The 16,037-nt window shown below is 32.2% G+C and overlaps 2 protein-coding genes across 3 annotated transcripts in view; both read left to right on the top strand.

Moving 5' to 3' along the window:
• The window catches only part of LOC149773155 (uncharacterized), a 125,326-nt gene extending 109,522 nt beyond the window's left edge, over positions 1-15,804 (top strand). For both annotated transcript variants that reach the window (XM_089946737.1, XM_089946738.1), the window contains 10 exons: positions 5,015-5,187; positions 6,366-6,510; positions 7,162-7,248; positions 7,778-7,874; positions 8,798-8,875; positions 9,250-9,305; positions 10,036-10,113; positions 10,473-10,550; positions 12,208-12,285; positions 13,970-15,804. In XM_089946737.1, coding sequence (XP_089802863.1) covers positions 5,015-5,187; positions 6,366-6,510; positions 7,162-7,248; positions 7,778-7,874; positions 8,798-8,875; positions 9,250-9,305; positions 10,036-10,113; positions 10,473-10,550; positions 12,208-12,285; positions 13,970-14,118 — 1,019 coding nt within the window. In that variant the 3' untranslated portion in view covers positions 14,119-15,804. The remainder of the gene's footprint in view (positions 1-5,014; positions 5,188-6,365; positions 6,511-7,161; positions 7,249-7,777; positions 7,875-8,797; positions 8,876-9,249; positions 9,306-10,035; positions 10,114-10,472; positions 10,551-12,207; positions 12,286-13,969) is intronic.
• LOC149773156 (uncharacterized) lies at positions 984-5,008 on the top strand. The gene is made up of 4 exons (XM_089946745.1): positions 984-1,259; positions 2,359-2,508; positions 3,425-3,563; positions 4,454-5,008. The coding sequence occupies exons 1-4, from the start codon at positions 1,212-1,214 to the stop codon at positions 4,480-4,482; spliced, it is 366 nt and encodes a 121-aa protein (XP_089802871.1). The 5' UTR covers positions 984-1,211; the 3' UTR covers positions 4,483-5,008.
• Positions 15,805-16,037: the final 233 nt, after the last annotated feature.

Genomic DNA, 16,037 nt, shown 5'->3' with positions numbered 1-16,037 from the left:
TTATAAACCAATGATTTTAACCAAAGCGATCCACACACTTTTATAAGGATTAATTTGAATATATATTTTTGGTTGATTACTTACATGATAAAGACCAAAACACGTTTCCGTTTCATTCATTCTCACATATTCATTTGTAGAAATGATCCATAAATTTGTTATTATTTTATTGCATTCCAGGGCTTCATTAACTTTATCTCTCTCTCTCTCTCTCTCTCTCTCTCTCTCTCTCTGCGCACTGATGATGCAGTAGTGCAGATTTATCATCCTAAAAAAGAGGGAGTCAGAAAAGAAGTTTATATGTCAGTAATAAAATAAAGGTACCTAAAATTGACATTATGATAGTATCGGTTGAAACGCGATATCAACAATATTAAAATAATACCTCAGTTGGATAGAGTAGATCCAACGGTTGCTGTTGGTTTTATCGATTGTCTCGTTTGTCACAGTTTTGTAAGTTGTTTTTTTTAAACTCTCTCTCTCTCTCTCTCTCTCTCTCTCTCTCTCTGTCTGTCTGTCTGTCTCTGTCTCTGTCTCTCTCTCTCTCTCTCTATATATATATATAGAGAGAGAGAGAGAGAGTAGAAAACCAACTTACAATTTTTTATCATGATTAATCTGCACTACTCTCTCTCTCTCTCTCTCTCTCTCTCTCTCTCTCTATATATATATATATATATATATATATATATATATAGAGAGAGAGAGAGAGAGAGAGAGAGAGAGAGTAGAAAACCAACTTACAATTTTTTATCATGATTAATCTGCACTACTCTCTCTCTCTCTCTCTCTCTCTCTCTCTCTCTCTCTCTCTCTCTATATATATATATATATATATATATATATATATATATATATATATCATTATTATTATTATTATTATTAAATAATTCGTGAACCCAACTTTTGGTTTTATTTGACTGTTGACGTATCTTAGTCTTATTAGAGAAAGTGGTCGAGTATGAAATGGCACCCGATACGTCCATTGTTACAGCCTACAAGCCTGGAATTGTTGATATTGTTAAGGCCTTCAAACCGCAACAACGTATATGTTCGTACGATGCAGTATACGTTATGTAGCTACCAAGCCTTAACAATGTTGTTGGAATATTTTCTCTGTTGCGCATGTGCACAATTTCTAAAACTAAAACATCCGGTTGCGGAAGCTGTGCGTAATTAAGTAGTTGAAAGCAGAACGTTGAGAATTTGAAATGGAAAATATGTCGACTGAGACCCATATGACAGCTCATACTATGCTGGTATATTTATCCTAATATTTCCTTAACACACTTGTTACAATATATGAAATTGATTTTTCGCTCACATGTTTAAACCTTGAATAATTCACCACTATCTCACACGGCAAACATCATAGCGATATGACTCAAATTGTTAAAGCAACGTTAAAAATGCCAATCAAACCAATACATACTGCTTGGTCCTAAATTAAAATAATACCCCTCTGATATGAAATACATCTACCATGGTGGTCATCTTGAAAATTGTACAGGTACTCTTAGTGGGTGCATGGAAATAGGTCAGTCCTACATGTAAGACATAGCACACTTTGATTTTGTTTAGGTGCTAGAAACTTGAAAACGGGCCCGTTTCTTTTGTGAGAATTTGAATTTATTAGAGAAAGGGCATCATAGTAAGTAAAGTACGACTAAAACATTATAACTTTGTAGAAAAGCGTCGTTATTTTAGTTGTCAGTTGTGTGAAATATTCCTGAAAATTTTACTTTCATAACGATGTTAGTCGACATCAAAACACACTACACAGCGCGTTAGTTAAAACATAATTATCAGGTATTACAGGTAGGACTAGGTAATAGGTCACATGTCATTTACTAAAAGATTTATAATTTTCTGTTGGTCCTTAGAACTTTTACATCTAATATTTACACGTTATTCATTTTGAAAATCGTTCTATTACAATGGATGTATATGTAGATATGGTGTTTTAACCAAAGATGACCCAAAATTAAAATGGTGCTGATTTGATGAAAATCTGATCACCTCTGGTCCTGTATTTTCAGTTGACAGTACTATCTACATCGTGTTTCCCCTCAAGACTTTTTATTATGCTTGGTTTTTCCTAAATGAAAATGGTACCAATATAGTATCCAATATTGCTACAATTGCAGCTGTTTTGTCAAATTAGTTGATATGTGATTTTCACTGAAAGACTTCTTATCATGTCCTGTTGATTCGGAATGAAATATACCTCTCAGACATTAGACATCTGCTAGGACAGTCATCTTCAGAATCATTTAGCTACTTCCCCTGAATTGGTTGTCCTATTTATATGGTATCAAAACAATGTAATAACTCATAATTTGTTATCATCTGCTGCAGTCAGCATCCAAAAAGCTGCGCCACATCTTTACAGATGAACAACTGCATGCATTGGAAACAGAATGGAATGCAGGATTGACAAGTGTAAAGGATGGCAAAAGAATCGAGAACCTGGCCAACTCTCTGAACCTTACAATGCAACAAGTCAGGGTTAGTTGTTTTAAAGAATTTCCTCTTTCTTGCAAAGTTTTGATATCCAGCAGCTTAATGAATTGCATTTCTTAATAATTTAAAAGCAATACAGTTGGTTATATTAATCAATTACTGTCGTAAGTCAGAGTTGCAGGATATTTCCAGTGTTTGCTTCTCAATTTTCAAATGAAAGTAAAACTTCTCAAAAGTACATTTCTTTTCAATTAATTAAAATCTTTGGCTTTAACATTTCTTTAGGTTTCTTGATCTCTATTTCACCTTAGAAATGAATGTTCTCAGTTGTTTTCATATTCAGTTTTTTTTTTGGGGGGGGGGCTGCAGAAGTAAATGTATTCAATAGTTTGTAAATCATTTAAATACATCCGTTCTTTGAAATTATGATTTTATTGCATCTTTGAATATATTTTAGTCTGCCTAAAAACCATATGCTAGCCACATGCTTTGCAATTTGGTTTTTGGAGGTTGGTACAAAATGGATTGCCCATTGTCAAGGATCGTAGGGGGCCCCGAATGGCTGAGTGGTCTAAAGTGCTTTCATTACGAATCACTGCCATCTCACCTCAGTTTGTGTGGGTTCGAGTCTCGGATTCAACAAATGTGGGTATGTGAGAAGCTTGCCAGTAGCTTCTCGTGGGTCAGTGGTTGTTTCTGGGGTTTTCCAAGGTTCTTCCTCCACCATTAATACTTGACGCCATGTATAGCCTATCATGTGTTGAAAAATGGCATTAAACCCCACAACAACAGCAACAACAAAAAAATCAAGGATCATTATTCTCAAGGACAGATTATACAGGAAACAAACATGATGAAATAGAGTGCAGCAGGTCAGTGGAAGCTCGCATTATCTAGGATGAATTTAATAATGTTGATGACACAATGAATAGCATACAGTCTGGTTATTTATTATTTTCAGGACTGGATTGGAAATAAGCGGCAAAAACAGAAACACAGCATTCAGCAGCCTGCTGTCTCAAGCTCTGCTTCCAAGCCAGAACCAATACAGTTGAAAGGGCCTAGTGCATACAATATATTTTGCAAGGGAAAATCACTTGGTAGGCTAAATATGTTATTGGTCACAAACTTTTTTATTGCTCTGTGCAGTTTTGATAAAGCCAGTCCTGTACCACACTATTTCCAAAAATGGAAGAAAAAGGAAATTTATTTTCATTCTCTTTGAAAGTGTTGCTTTGTTTTTAACAGATTCTAACAAAAGAATGTTTAGGTCTTTGTCCTACTCTGTATAAAACCATGTTTTATCGGAATTCATATAATAGCGGATGTGCTATAGCGGGGTAAAACTGTATATATTGACTTATGCTGACATCATTTGCTTAATTATTCTGCATAAACTTAGATTTTCTCTGATATCTTACCATGTGCCCACTTGGTAATGTTACATTGAATAATCCTGTCTGTCCGTCAGTTTGCCCATATGCAGATCATTTATTTACTTCTTGTAAACTTATTAGTACACTGGTAGTGAGATAGTGATCATCTTTAGGTGATGTTTCATTAAGATGTGTGTGTGTGTGTGTGTGTGTGTGTGTGTGTGTGTTACATCTTATGACACCTCAGCACAATAGTGGCTATGCAGTGGCAACTAAAGGTACATTTAACATGCTCTAACAGTGAATTTGCACATAAGTTTAGGAAGACAAACCATTCAAAATATGAACATTATTATCAACAATATAAAATATAAATCGTAAAGATGTTAAATTCTGTCAAATGTATATGAAATAAAAAATAAAGGTCATTAGTTGTGTGTTGAGAACACTCTTATTGGGTTATTGACAAATTTAGAAAGCAAATGAATTGTATTGTACAGAAATTACTACAAATGCATCAGTGTTGAATGGCTTCATTTTGCAAATATTATATAATGAAGGAGTCTCATAAATCTATTACTCTTGTTATGTTACTAATTTTTATTTATTTTCAGTCTGTACTTTTAAGATGTCAGAGAGGTAAAATAACTTTGATTTAGTGATATATACACTCTGGTAATGGTGTTAATGGCTGTTTGTTTTGTATGAATGTAATTTAAAACTCTATTTTCTGATCACTTTGCTTTTTGTCTTGTTTTTGATGCTGCAACATAGTGAGTGTGTGGAAAGTACTGCTTTACCTGTTTCTTCTGGCATGTTCTGTTATTAATTTACTATTCAGGTATTATTGCTTACATTTTCTCTAGCCTTGTGTATGCACATGTATAACCAGACTCATTAATCTCTTTGCAGTATACTCTGAGCAATTTTTTTATAAAATGCACCTTTAAATTATATTCACATATATGTGTAACTGTATGCTAATGGTGTTTGAAAAATAATGACACTGTTATTCTTAATACATATTAATATCTAGATGGTAAAGTGAATTTTGTTTATTATTATTGTAAACTTCAATTTATATGCCTATATCACTTTTGAATTATTTTTTGTGGTTAGTTTTGTTTATGAAAGTAACGGAATTCTTTTATATTATTATCTATATTTGTTTAAAGAGCCATCATCCTCAGGAACTACTTTTGTTCAGTGGGCAAATGAATGGAAGCATCTGCCTGCTTCAGAAAAGGTCCAATATCAGCAAACTGCTGAGGAACAGAGGCAAAATTTGTCAACATCTGTGGGCACCCCAAAATTCATAAGGCACCACCTAAAACTGATCAGTCAGTCGGTAAGTCATGTTTCTTGATTCAGTATGAAGTTATGTCTGTTCAGTTAACATGAAGTCATGTATGAGGTCATCTTTCAGATCCTATGAATACTTCAACCTGGAGGAAGAGAACCTGCATCTAACAAACATTGATTTATAAAATGTACTACTGTAGTGTTTCAGGTAACAATGTAAATATTATAGATTCCTTCATTTCTATTTTTAATAAAATGCAGTTTTAAACAAGCTAATTTCACTGATGATTAGACTTGAGGTTCATTTAGAACTGATTTGTTTAAATACTTTTTACTCATTAGTTTTCATTTTTATTTTGATGCTGAGGTTGTCATTATTTTGTAAATCTTTGTTTGCCATTTAGTTGGCAGAGTTTGCTTGCTAATACATTTTCTCCCATTTTTTCGGCCTCTCCATTTCTTTCTTTCTTTTACTTGTCTGTGATTTCTTTCTTTCTTTTACTTGTCTGTGCTTTTACTTTGGTTTTTAGCACTACTGGTCATATCAGAAAGGAAAAGAGCTTAGATGGCTGGTCATATCAACATTGTGCTTTCACCAAAAGACTTCGTATACTGTCTTATTGGTCCAAAATTAAAATGGTGCTGTTATTGAGTCCAATATTTCTACAATGATATCTTGTCAGTCCTACTTTTAAATAGAAAGTAATTTGAACATGGAGGGTTTCATATTAACGGTTGGTAATGTGTCAGGTTGGTACTAATGATAATGATGCAAACTAGTTCTCAATCTGTCCACAGTGGAGGCCATATGGATGGCTATATCAGTATGGGGATTTCACCAAAAGACCTCTTTTGCTAACTACATAATCCTGAAAATGCAGATTTTGCCAGTGGTACATCATATATGGCTGGCTTGATGGCTGTCTTGAAATCTTGTTGTCCTCATTCCCCTTTAATGACTGGTAATATTGAAATGTGGGCTTTTCGCCAGAAGACTTTTAATATCTGCTTGGCCTAAATGGAAATGATGTCAATCTGAAATCCAAAGTGTTCACAGCAGCTAATTTGATAATCTTCTTAGCACTTAATAACAGTAACACCAGAGATAGTTTCAAGACTTCACAGTTAATAGAAAGAAATGGTTTTATCTTGAATTCCTGAAAATTCTATTTGCCCAGTAAAGCATCATTTTTTTTGAGGGACTTTGTTATCATGTATTTTCAGTGTGAAGCTCTTAATGACATGGGTGTAAATATTGGTGGTCTGTTTACTGACAGTACTAGACGTGTTGGTGTATTCGGTAACACAAGGGCCTACCAGTTTTTTCAGACTGTTGAATGGAAAGATCAGTTCGTAACCAGCATGATGGGTTTGTATAACTAATCAGTTTTATATCATTTTATGACAATTTTTCAGTGGCAGAAAATATTTGTTTCTAGGCAAGTATTACATTACATTGTTAGCTTTTAGGCAGATTAATAGTGTCATGATCATTTGGCCAAAATTGCATTATATGTAATAAATTTGTCAATTAGTTTAAATATATTAATACATAGCTGCTTTATTTACTGGCTTGTATATTTGAATTTGTTATGTTCAAGATGGTGTCCACTACTTTTAGACTAGGTCCAGATATTGTTTGAAATGCTACTAGGTTCAAAAGGGAAAGTGACACTCTTTTTTTGAAAGCTTTTTTTATACATGTAATTGCCAGAAAATAAACATAGATTACACTGGGTTATACATTCACATGTGAACAAAATTAATTAAGAATGGTAAAGAAACAAATCAACATATACAACAGGAATTTGGCTAGCATATTTTGTATTTATATGTAACTGAGTTTTTCTGCCAATTACAGTATTGTACAAAATTATTTTATACATTGGATTTAAGATCCATGTCCATTCATTTTTTATGGCATTTTGTTTGTCAAATCATATGAAGGTTTTTAAAATCTTGAATGACATGAATATTTATTGTTTGAATATGCAATTTAGGCTTCAGTTTAATTTTTTAGATTCACAGACAAGTTTATCACCAGCGGTTGATGAAATCAAGAAAAAATATGTGTCACAAGTGCGACAGATCTTTAATGACTGCTGGGGTAATATTTGTTACAAATTTCATTTTTGTCATCACTTACATTTATTTAGATAAAGAGAAAGAAATATGAATGTCTTCTATAGTAATGGTCATCATTTGTATGGCAGGGAAAATTTATGTTTACTGAACTGTCAGTTAACCATGATAGCATTCTCTCCATCTTCAGTAATATGTATCCTTGTATCCTCCATGTTTGCAATTGAAAAACCCATTCAGTTTATCTTCATGAATTGTTCAACTGCCAAATGTCATGTCATGTTTCAATTTTCTAATATGTTTGATGCATGGTAAATGAATGTTTATCTTACATTCACAAAATGTGTGTTATCAAGGTATGACTGATGAATGTTAAATCCATTACTCACATTAAGATGAAGTCTTCAAGTAAAAAAACCTTTTATTATAGGTAATAAATATTTATTAAATGTAATTATAAGTTTCAACATCTGAAATTTCATTGTACAACTTAATGCTTTACTTACAATTACTATGAACAAATGTCTGTCATTAAGTGACAATATCTTTTTCAGCCAAGACAACAGGAAAGAATAAAGTGCCATACAAGACAATAAAAGATAACTTGTATCAGGTAGAGATTAAGAACTTGCCTAATGGTGTTAAATTTAGGTAAGTGCTCTTTCTTCTTTTCTCTGTAGACTTTATAATCATTATGAGTAATATATTACCTTGTTGATATCATGTATCAAATTATGTTGCCATGTATTAGGTGCTGCATTAGGTTCAGATGCTGATGTGATGTATCAAGTTATATTAGGTACTTTATGATGCTGATACTATGTATCAAGTTTTTGCCATCTTTTGAGTTTTGTAAAAAACTAATGCAACATTGGATAAAACAAATGCACATAGAAAAAGCACAGAATACACTAATTCCACCAATGTGTATAACAGCAACATTGGTTAATGGTTACATTCAGGTTTATGCATATGGTAAAAGTCCCAGATCCAGGGATGGCTGGCTGTGTTATACTTGTAATGTAGTATAAAGAAGGAGTTCATTTCATAATGTATGCACCCTTAACTGCACTCTTACAGTGACCCTCAAGCAGAGAGGTCATCTCTGTATCAAGGTGGATATCAATGATATAATTCCTTTGAATTTCTTATTAGTTTGATTTTTTCATGTATGTAATGGGATAAAAGGACATGGCATCACAATCCATTCTTTATTTTAAGATAAAAAGTTACAGCATAAAGATTATTTGTTAAAAAATTGCAAAATCATTTGGGAAGGGAAAAAGCAAGAATAAACACATAATCCTTCAAAAGAACTATGGTACCTTAAGAAGTATAAAATCTTTGTAAAAATATTATTTTATTGTATGAATGACTAGTAAACCCTTCATATTACAGAATCGGAAAATCAGAAGAGATCCACTCAGCTTTTGATTAAGTATTGTACATTATTCACTAGCCTTGAATGCAAGACATCCTGCAAAATTCTTGTTCATTGAAGTAATTGTATGTTCATGAATTGTTTTTTAACTATCCAAGATTGTGTCTCAGTTGTATTTTTTTGTGTGTGCCAGGGACCCAAGCTGTATGGGCCTTCCAACTCTAAAAGAAATAATTAATGCAAGAGACAGTTTGGAATTCTCCGTCACAAGGTACTTGGCCATTGAAACTACCCTAAAATGATCAAAGTCAGAGAGTTGCAATCTAAAGAAACAATTTAAGGTTACATGTGGACAGGACATCATAAATTTGTAATCCACTCTGCAGTGGGACAAACTGAGAATCAAAAATAAATCTCTGCCAAGCAGAGAAGCATAGTGTTTGTTGTTTTGGTTTATAAGCTGTCTATACAGTGAAGATTTTATGCCCATTAATTATACAGTTTAAATACATATATATGTATAGTGTGTTTCTTATCATTTTAGATTGTGTTTTTGTTTGTTTTTTATTTTAAAAGGTTTTACTTTAGCTTACAAAATGTCTGTTAGGGTTAGTTATTCACTTCTTTATAATTTCTTTTTTAAAGGACAAGTAAAGTAGCCACAAGAACATCATCAGATGAGCCTTGCCATCTGAATCAAGGTAATTTATATTATGACATATCTTTTGGTGTGTTCGCAGCATGAAAAGGCTGATCTGTGAATATATATGCCTTGGATTATTATGCATTTATATTAGAATTCATACACTTAACTAAGTTAAGCAGTAATATATGTACCTAATATCATGATAATGGTAGATTGCTTACTCAGTGATGATCAGTTCTAACGGCCATCTGATTACATTTATCTTTTACTTGTACATGCATTTGAAGCTTTTTTTGGACATATCCAACACAGATGCAGGATTTCTGTTATGTTTGTATTCATATAAAGATTTACTGACCAGATTTTGAAGCAGCTAAAAGCTGTAAATTAAATGTGTACAGCATGTTCATATGCATAACAAAGTAATATGTTATTTAGGCCCTTGCATTTCTTTATCCATTTTGGCATATTTTTAAATTAAGCATTATTTGATGAAAACCATTTTGGTATAGTTTTCTCAGAAACTAATTTAGTTATGCATTTGGATTTTAGTAGTCCTCTTTATATTGACAGCCAACTTAATCAGATTTATAAGCTTTTTTACTTGTATTCTGAATCGTTGGGGGGAGGGTGCATTTTGGTCTTGGAATTAGGCCATCTTTATATGTTGCACAATCCTTGTGTGACAGAATTTACGTGGTGGTAGTGGAATGTTGATGACAAAATAGTGAAAGAAGCATCACTTAATTTCATGAGGAAACTTAACAAATTTTGTTTTCTTGCAGAACAGGTTGAAATTCCAAATGCAATTAAAGATTCACTGGAAGATGAGGGAAACCAAACTGCCTTTGTTCCCAATCTAGGTACTTTCTTAAGAATGGTCATTTCATTTTTACCTTCCCATTGCATTTTATTTTCTACTGGCCATTCATCTATAATTCGTTAGGTGGGTAGCTCTCAGCCAAACTGAGATTAGTAGGCATGTTTCTATACATATGTAGATGATGAGTTTATCATTGCATTGGAATGACTCTGCCTTCTTTCTTTTGGACTTGCATGCAATACATTTTGGCTGCGTTTTTTTAAATAAAAAATCTTGTTACTCATGTAGTATGCTTAATAGCAGTTCTTTTAACAAGTTATTTCCTTGCACATTTTCTTTTTTAAAAAGCAGTATCACTTAATAACATCAGAAAACTTAATGAAATTTGTTTTACTTCAGATCATAATGGTGTTCCAAATGTAATGCAAGAGTCACTGGAAGATAAGGGAAAGCAAAAGGCCTTTGTTCCCAATCCAGGTACTCTCCTGACAAAGGTCTCATTTCATTTTTATGCTCCCATTGCATTGTATATATCTGCTACTGGCTAATCATCCATCACTTGTTTGCTGTGTAGCTCTTGGCTAAATTGAAATTAATATGCATGTTTATATGCATATGTAGACGGTATAATGAGTTTATCATTGTATTATAACGACTCTTTCTTTTGGACTAACATGCAATACATTTTAGCTGCATTCTTTCTATGAACAGCCCAGTTGTTTAATAATTGTTATTTCAATAAGTTCTTTATTGGCACAAACATTTTTTTAAAGTCTCAGTCTGTCTGACATTCTCGAGATTGCTTTTTTAATAATTACAGTAATGATTTCAATTCAGAATTATTGATAAATATATGCATGTCCCTGATGCAGTATGTATATTCATTTTTTAAGATAATCATTCAACCACATCATCACAATAGGGCTAGATATTCATGCTCCAAATTTTGGTTATACCCAGCACAAAAATTTGGTGTCATTGAATTAAAAACAACATTATAACAGGTTTCTCTTAAGCCAGAAACAACATCAGATGTATGTGTATGTGTGATTTAGATTTTTAATGTTGCTTTAATAATCTGAGTCATATCTCGGTGATGTCTGCAGTGTGACAGTTTTTTTGATCCAGCACTGGGGCATCATGCTGCAGACATGTGGCATCATTTCCCACTAAGTGACATTATCTTAACACCAGGCCAACCAGTCCTAAAACTACCCTCTTAGTGCTCCACACCAAGCAAGGCAGCTGCTAGTACCATTTTTATAAGTCTTTCTTAGGACTTAGCTGGTGTTCAAACCCATGACATCCGTCATCCAAGACAGACGCTCTAACCACTGGGCCACGGGAGCAGTCCAACATCAAGTCAAGTTAAAAAACAATGTATCAATAACAAAGTTAAAATCCAATGCAATGGGAACCATATGTATATTATATAATGGCCAACATTATCATGAGGTCATTTTATTTTATTTTATCAAAGAGGGTAAAATGTCTGTTTTGATTGCCATTTGGAATTGAAACAACTTTTGGGCAAGCAAGAAAACATTCTTTATCTGTTTTTCACTTTCCAGTGTGAGATGGAGAAATAGAACCATCACTGTGTCTGTCCAAAAACAATTTCATTTCCAGAGCAAAACTCTTAAATCATTCTAGGTACAGTATTTCAGACAGACGTGGTACACTTATCAACCAAGCTGTGTACACTTCCTATTGATACTGCATTCATTATATTCTGTTACCATGGAAATATAGTGTAACATAAGTAGTATATAACTTGTGAGTATGCAGATTGAGCGATGATGCAGCGTGCTTTCAGTTGGATTCTTAAAATAAATTGGGAAAGTGCAATATGTCATCTTTAGGTTATTCTTTATTGCTGTTATGCCACCTTATGCAGGTGAAATTAAGTGTTAATACAGAGACCCCTGTATTGTCTTCACTATTGTAAATGTTGAATACATTTGCTCCATTGTTTGTAAAAGTAACAAAATGTTTTCTTTATTCTTACACTAGAGAAATCAAATCATGATTTTCTCTAAGTTTCAACAATTTTTATAAAAAAAATAAAGCAGTTCATTGTTTTACTGTCTGATAATGGTTTTGTACTTGATTCAGTTTTAAAATTTATTTACAGTTGAAGCTGAGCTTTTGATGGACCTCACTGATTCAGAGGATACAAATTCAGTGTTAGAGGTTATGGAACCCTCAACATGTAAGAATTGCTTTAGGAGTGTATATTAACCTCTTGTAATAAGTGTACACAATTTTTATCTCTTATGTCATATATAACTGATAAATGCTTATGCAATAACTTGTTATCTGTCCAGCCATTAGTGCTAATTTGTTATTGCTTCTTCTCCTAAAAACTGGAAGGGTTGCTGAAACTGTACACTTATTTGTTGCAAGGTCTAGTTTGCCCTTCAGACATGCATGTAATATGGCTGCCATGGCAACAACCTTGAGAATCTTATTGATATGCCTTCTCAACAGCATGAGCAGTTTTCTGGAACATGCATTCTTCTCCAACCAGTTTATTATTTTATTTTAATCATTCTGATCTTATTGAAAATATTATCAGTGCTGGACAAAGAATTTTTTAAGTGTTAGAAGCGGACCTAAAAAAAAACATGAAAAACCTAAATTTTCATTTGACCTTAGAAACCTAACAAAATCACAAAGAAACTGTAGGAAACCTAAATAGATAATATAAACCTAAATTTTTTTTTTTAAACCTGAAAAATATTTTTAAAACTTTGAAGAAAAAAACTTAATAATAACCAAAAAATTTCAAATTCAACTTCACTTCTAACCCTGTTATTATTATATTTGTTAAGTTATTTAAAATTGCATTCAGGTTGTGGAAGTTATGATTTTTATGTGTTATATAGTAATATTGTGTGCTATTTTTGCTATGAAACTACACCTATTCATTCAAAAAATACCCATTGGTCTTAAATTTCTAAACTGTACTCCTCTGACATCCAGTACAGCTGCCATGGTGGCCATCTTGAAAATCTTTTCACCTTCCCAGTTACTGTTATTTGTGATATTAAAGGCAGTTAAGACATATTCCTTGCATCCAGTAACTCCTCAGATATTTGGAAAATGAATTGTTCTCTTGTTATTACATATTTTTTTAATTTAACCCTGAGATCTTCTTCTTAATATTTCCAGTGATTGACAAATTATTTTTTTATTATAAATGACAGTTTATTGAAAATTGAATTATAATTTTGTAAGCTATTAAGATTTGCATATGTTGTATGTTAATATAGTATGCATTTCTTGTGATCAGTGAAATTATGTTGCAAAATTTGTGAAGTGCACAGTATAATGTATAACAGTGAGAAATCAAAGAGCAAATTGGCCTTGAACATGTTGTAAAGAAATTATTCTCATTTGTAAACAATAACTGATTTGAAATAGAATTGTTAGCTGCATTAAGCTTACTTACTTTGTTCTGAATTAGTGCTGTATGTATTAAATCTTTATTTCCAGTATGTATGTATGTATGCATGCATGCATGCATGTATGTTTGTATGTATGTATGTATGTATGTACGCATCTTTGTATGTATGTATATATGTATGAATATATGTATGTATGTATGTATGTACACATCTATGTATGTATGTATGTATGTATGTATGTACGCATCTTTGTATGTATGTATGTATGCATATTTGTATTAGGGTATAGTATCATGTCCAAACAATAATGCCTTTATGGTGCCAATTAAATTAAAGTTTTAAAAAATTGTATCAGTCTATCTTATGAAAAAGTATAGGATTTAACTGTTCTTGAAATTAAATTATAGTGCCACACTCATGCTTATTGTGTCTACTGATTAACAGGAATACAATAAGAAAATAAATATCTAAATTTTTTAATCTCAGCTGATTGGTTTGAGGTGGAGAAGATACTGAAAACAAAAAAAAAAGGAAAAGGCAAACAATATCTCATTAAGTGGAAGGGATATGAGAAGCCAACCTGGGAACCAGAACACAATATTAGAAAACCCAAAAAATTACAAGAAAAGGATTAACATCAATACATATACTATACCACTTTCCTTCAGTGTGAATATCATTTCTTATCATCAAACCAGTTATCATATTTACCATAAATATTCAGAGACAGCTTTATTATCTACCTATTCATTTGTTATATAGGTACAAATTAGTACTACTTCAAGCCAATTTTACTATAATTCTGGATTGATCGGACTGTGTAAAGATAGGGCTTAATATTTTAAAAAAACACAAGATAATTTATTACATTTGTATTTTTATCACCCATGAGCTGGATTTAGTTGGTACTTATTTGTTCAAGTTTTGACATTGTTTTTCGATGCAACGATTGCAGTCTGATGATTTTTTCCTAATATTTATTTCTTGTACATATGTATATATTTTGCCAATGTAATACTCAAATGATAAGAGTATATGCTTAGATCCTAAATAATTGTTATGTCCATAGCGTCTTTTTGATAACTAAATTGAATGACTTCATATTTTTCCTACATTATGATTTCAAACATTCAATGGCAGAACAGAAACACACTTGCAGATGTCAACACGCTGCTCCATCACTGCTGAAATTTAATGTACTTCATGTACAGTTGGCACATAAATCCAGTCCATATTTCGTAGGTATGACAAAAATACCAAAATCTTTTCATTACAGATCAAATGGGAAAGTTGTTGTAATGCACATTCATTCACAATATGACTACAAATTTAAATTTTAAGTAGATCAAAATGCCATTTTCTTTCAGAAGGTATGTGTAGCACGTGAAATTTCAAATTTATCTGGGTGGATTTAAGTGGGCATTAGTAATGTTGTGTACTGATGAATATTTGCTTGTGTATTTAGTTTTTTGAAATGCGGCGTACATTCAATTACTTTGTTTCATGTAGTGTATTTTTGTTTATGTAATTAAGCCTTAGGTAGAATAAGAAAATTAGCATATAATAAAAAGGTTACTTCATTTGTATAGGAAAATATGAACTCGTTTTGTCGGATGGATATACTGCACTCTCAAGTGAAGTAACCTATAACTGTTAACTTGCTAGCTTAATCAAAAATGTATCTTGCCTGTAATATTGTGTATTCAGAATATGAACTACACAAAGTGGACATTGAAAGTAGCCAAATTTCTGCTAGGTGACAATATTACAGCTATCAAAATGCAGCCAGTACTGACATATAGTCATTTAAAAGCCTTTTTAGAAAGCCTACCAGTATATTGTGAGGCAGATTAATGTCAGTTGCAACAGAAGTTGTTGAATATGTGTCAATATCTTGGATGACTCTATAAAAGATTCACCATGTAAAGTTGAGAAAACTGTTATTTATATCCATCTTGGCACAGAATCTTAATGTCACTTTTGTGAGGGAGAGGGGTGATTGGATTTTTATTTTAAAAAAATGATATTTTAAGTTTGCGAAAAAAGATGTTGCTTTCCATTAATAAATTTCTCATTCAGGAAAAATGTTGCTTAGAAAATGCATTTTGATTTTGGATCGTGGACACACTTTGCAACTTTTTCTTTTTTCTTAGAAGTCACTTTGCATATTAAACTTTAACTGGTGTTTAAGCAATAATCAGTTTAATCTTTGCTAGATGCTTCAGTATTATAGTTCATTGCTGAAAAAACAAATTTATTTTGCATTTGTATTGAATTTGTCACAAGTGAATGCACATATTGAATAAAATGATGAAACTGGATTAAGTTTTGTTTTTACAATGTTTTTGTTTTTCATGCCTTGTTGTCTTGCCTGCTTTAAAGAGAGTATGACTCAGATAAGGCAGACTTTTTTCTGAATGCTTATAATTCTCATACATTTGGGTTGATAACTCTCATACTGTGGAATCAGGTAAGACCTTTAATAGCCATTCACCTCTACTCTTCCTCTGACTCTGTCAGTGTTAAGGCCATTTGAACATCTTGATTAAATAGG

This window comes from Sinohyriopsis cumingii, unplaced genomic scaffold (genome assembly GCF_028554795.1).
Source record: "Sinohyriopsis cumingii isolate HCF-2022 unplaced genomic scaffold, ASM2855479v2 utg000873l, whole genome shotgun sequence".
Lineage (NCBI taxonomy): Eukaryota > Metazoa > Mollusca > Bivalvia > Unionida > Unionidae > Sinohyriopsis > Sinohyriopsis cumingii.
The sequence above is the reverse complement of the archived record's forward strand: the minus strand, read 5'-3'. Positions and strand labels throughout refer to the sequence as shown.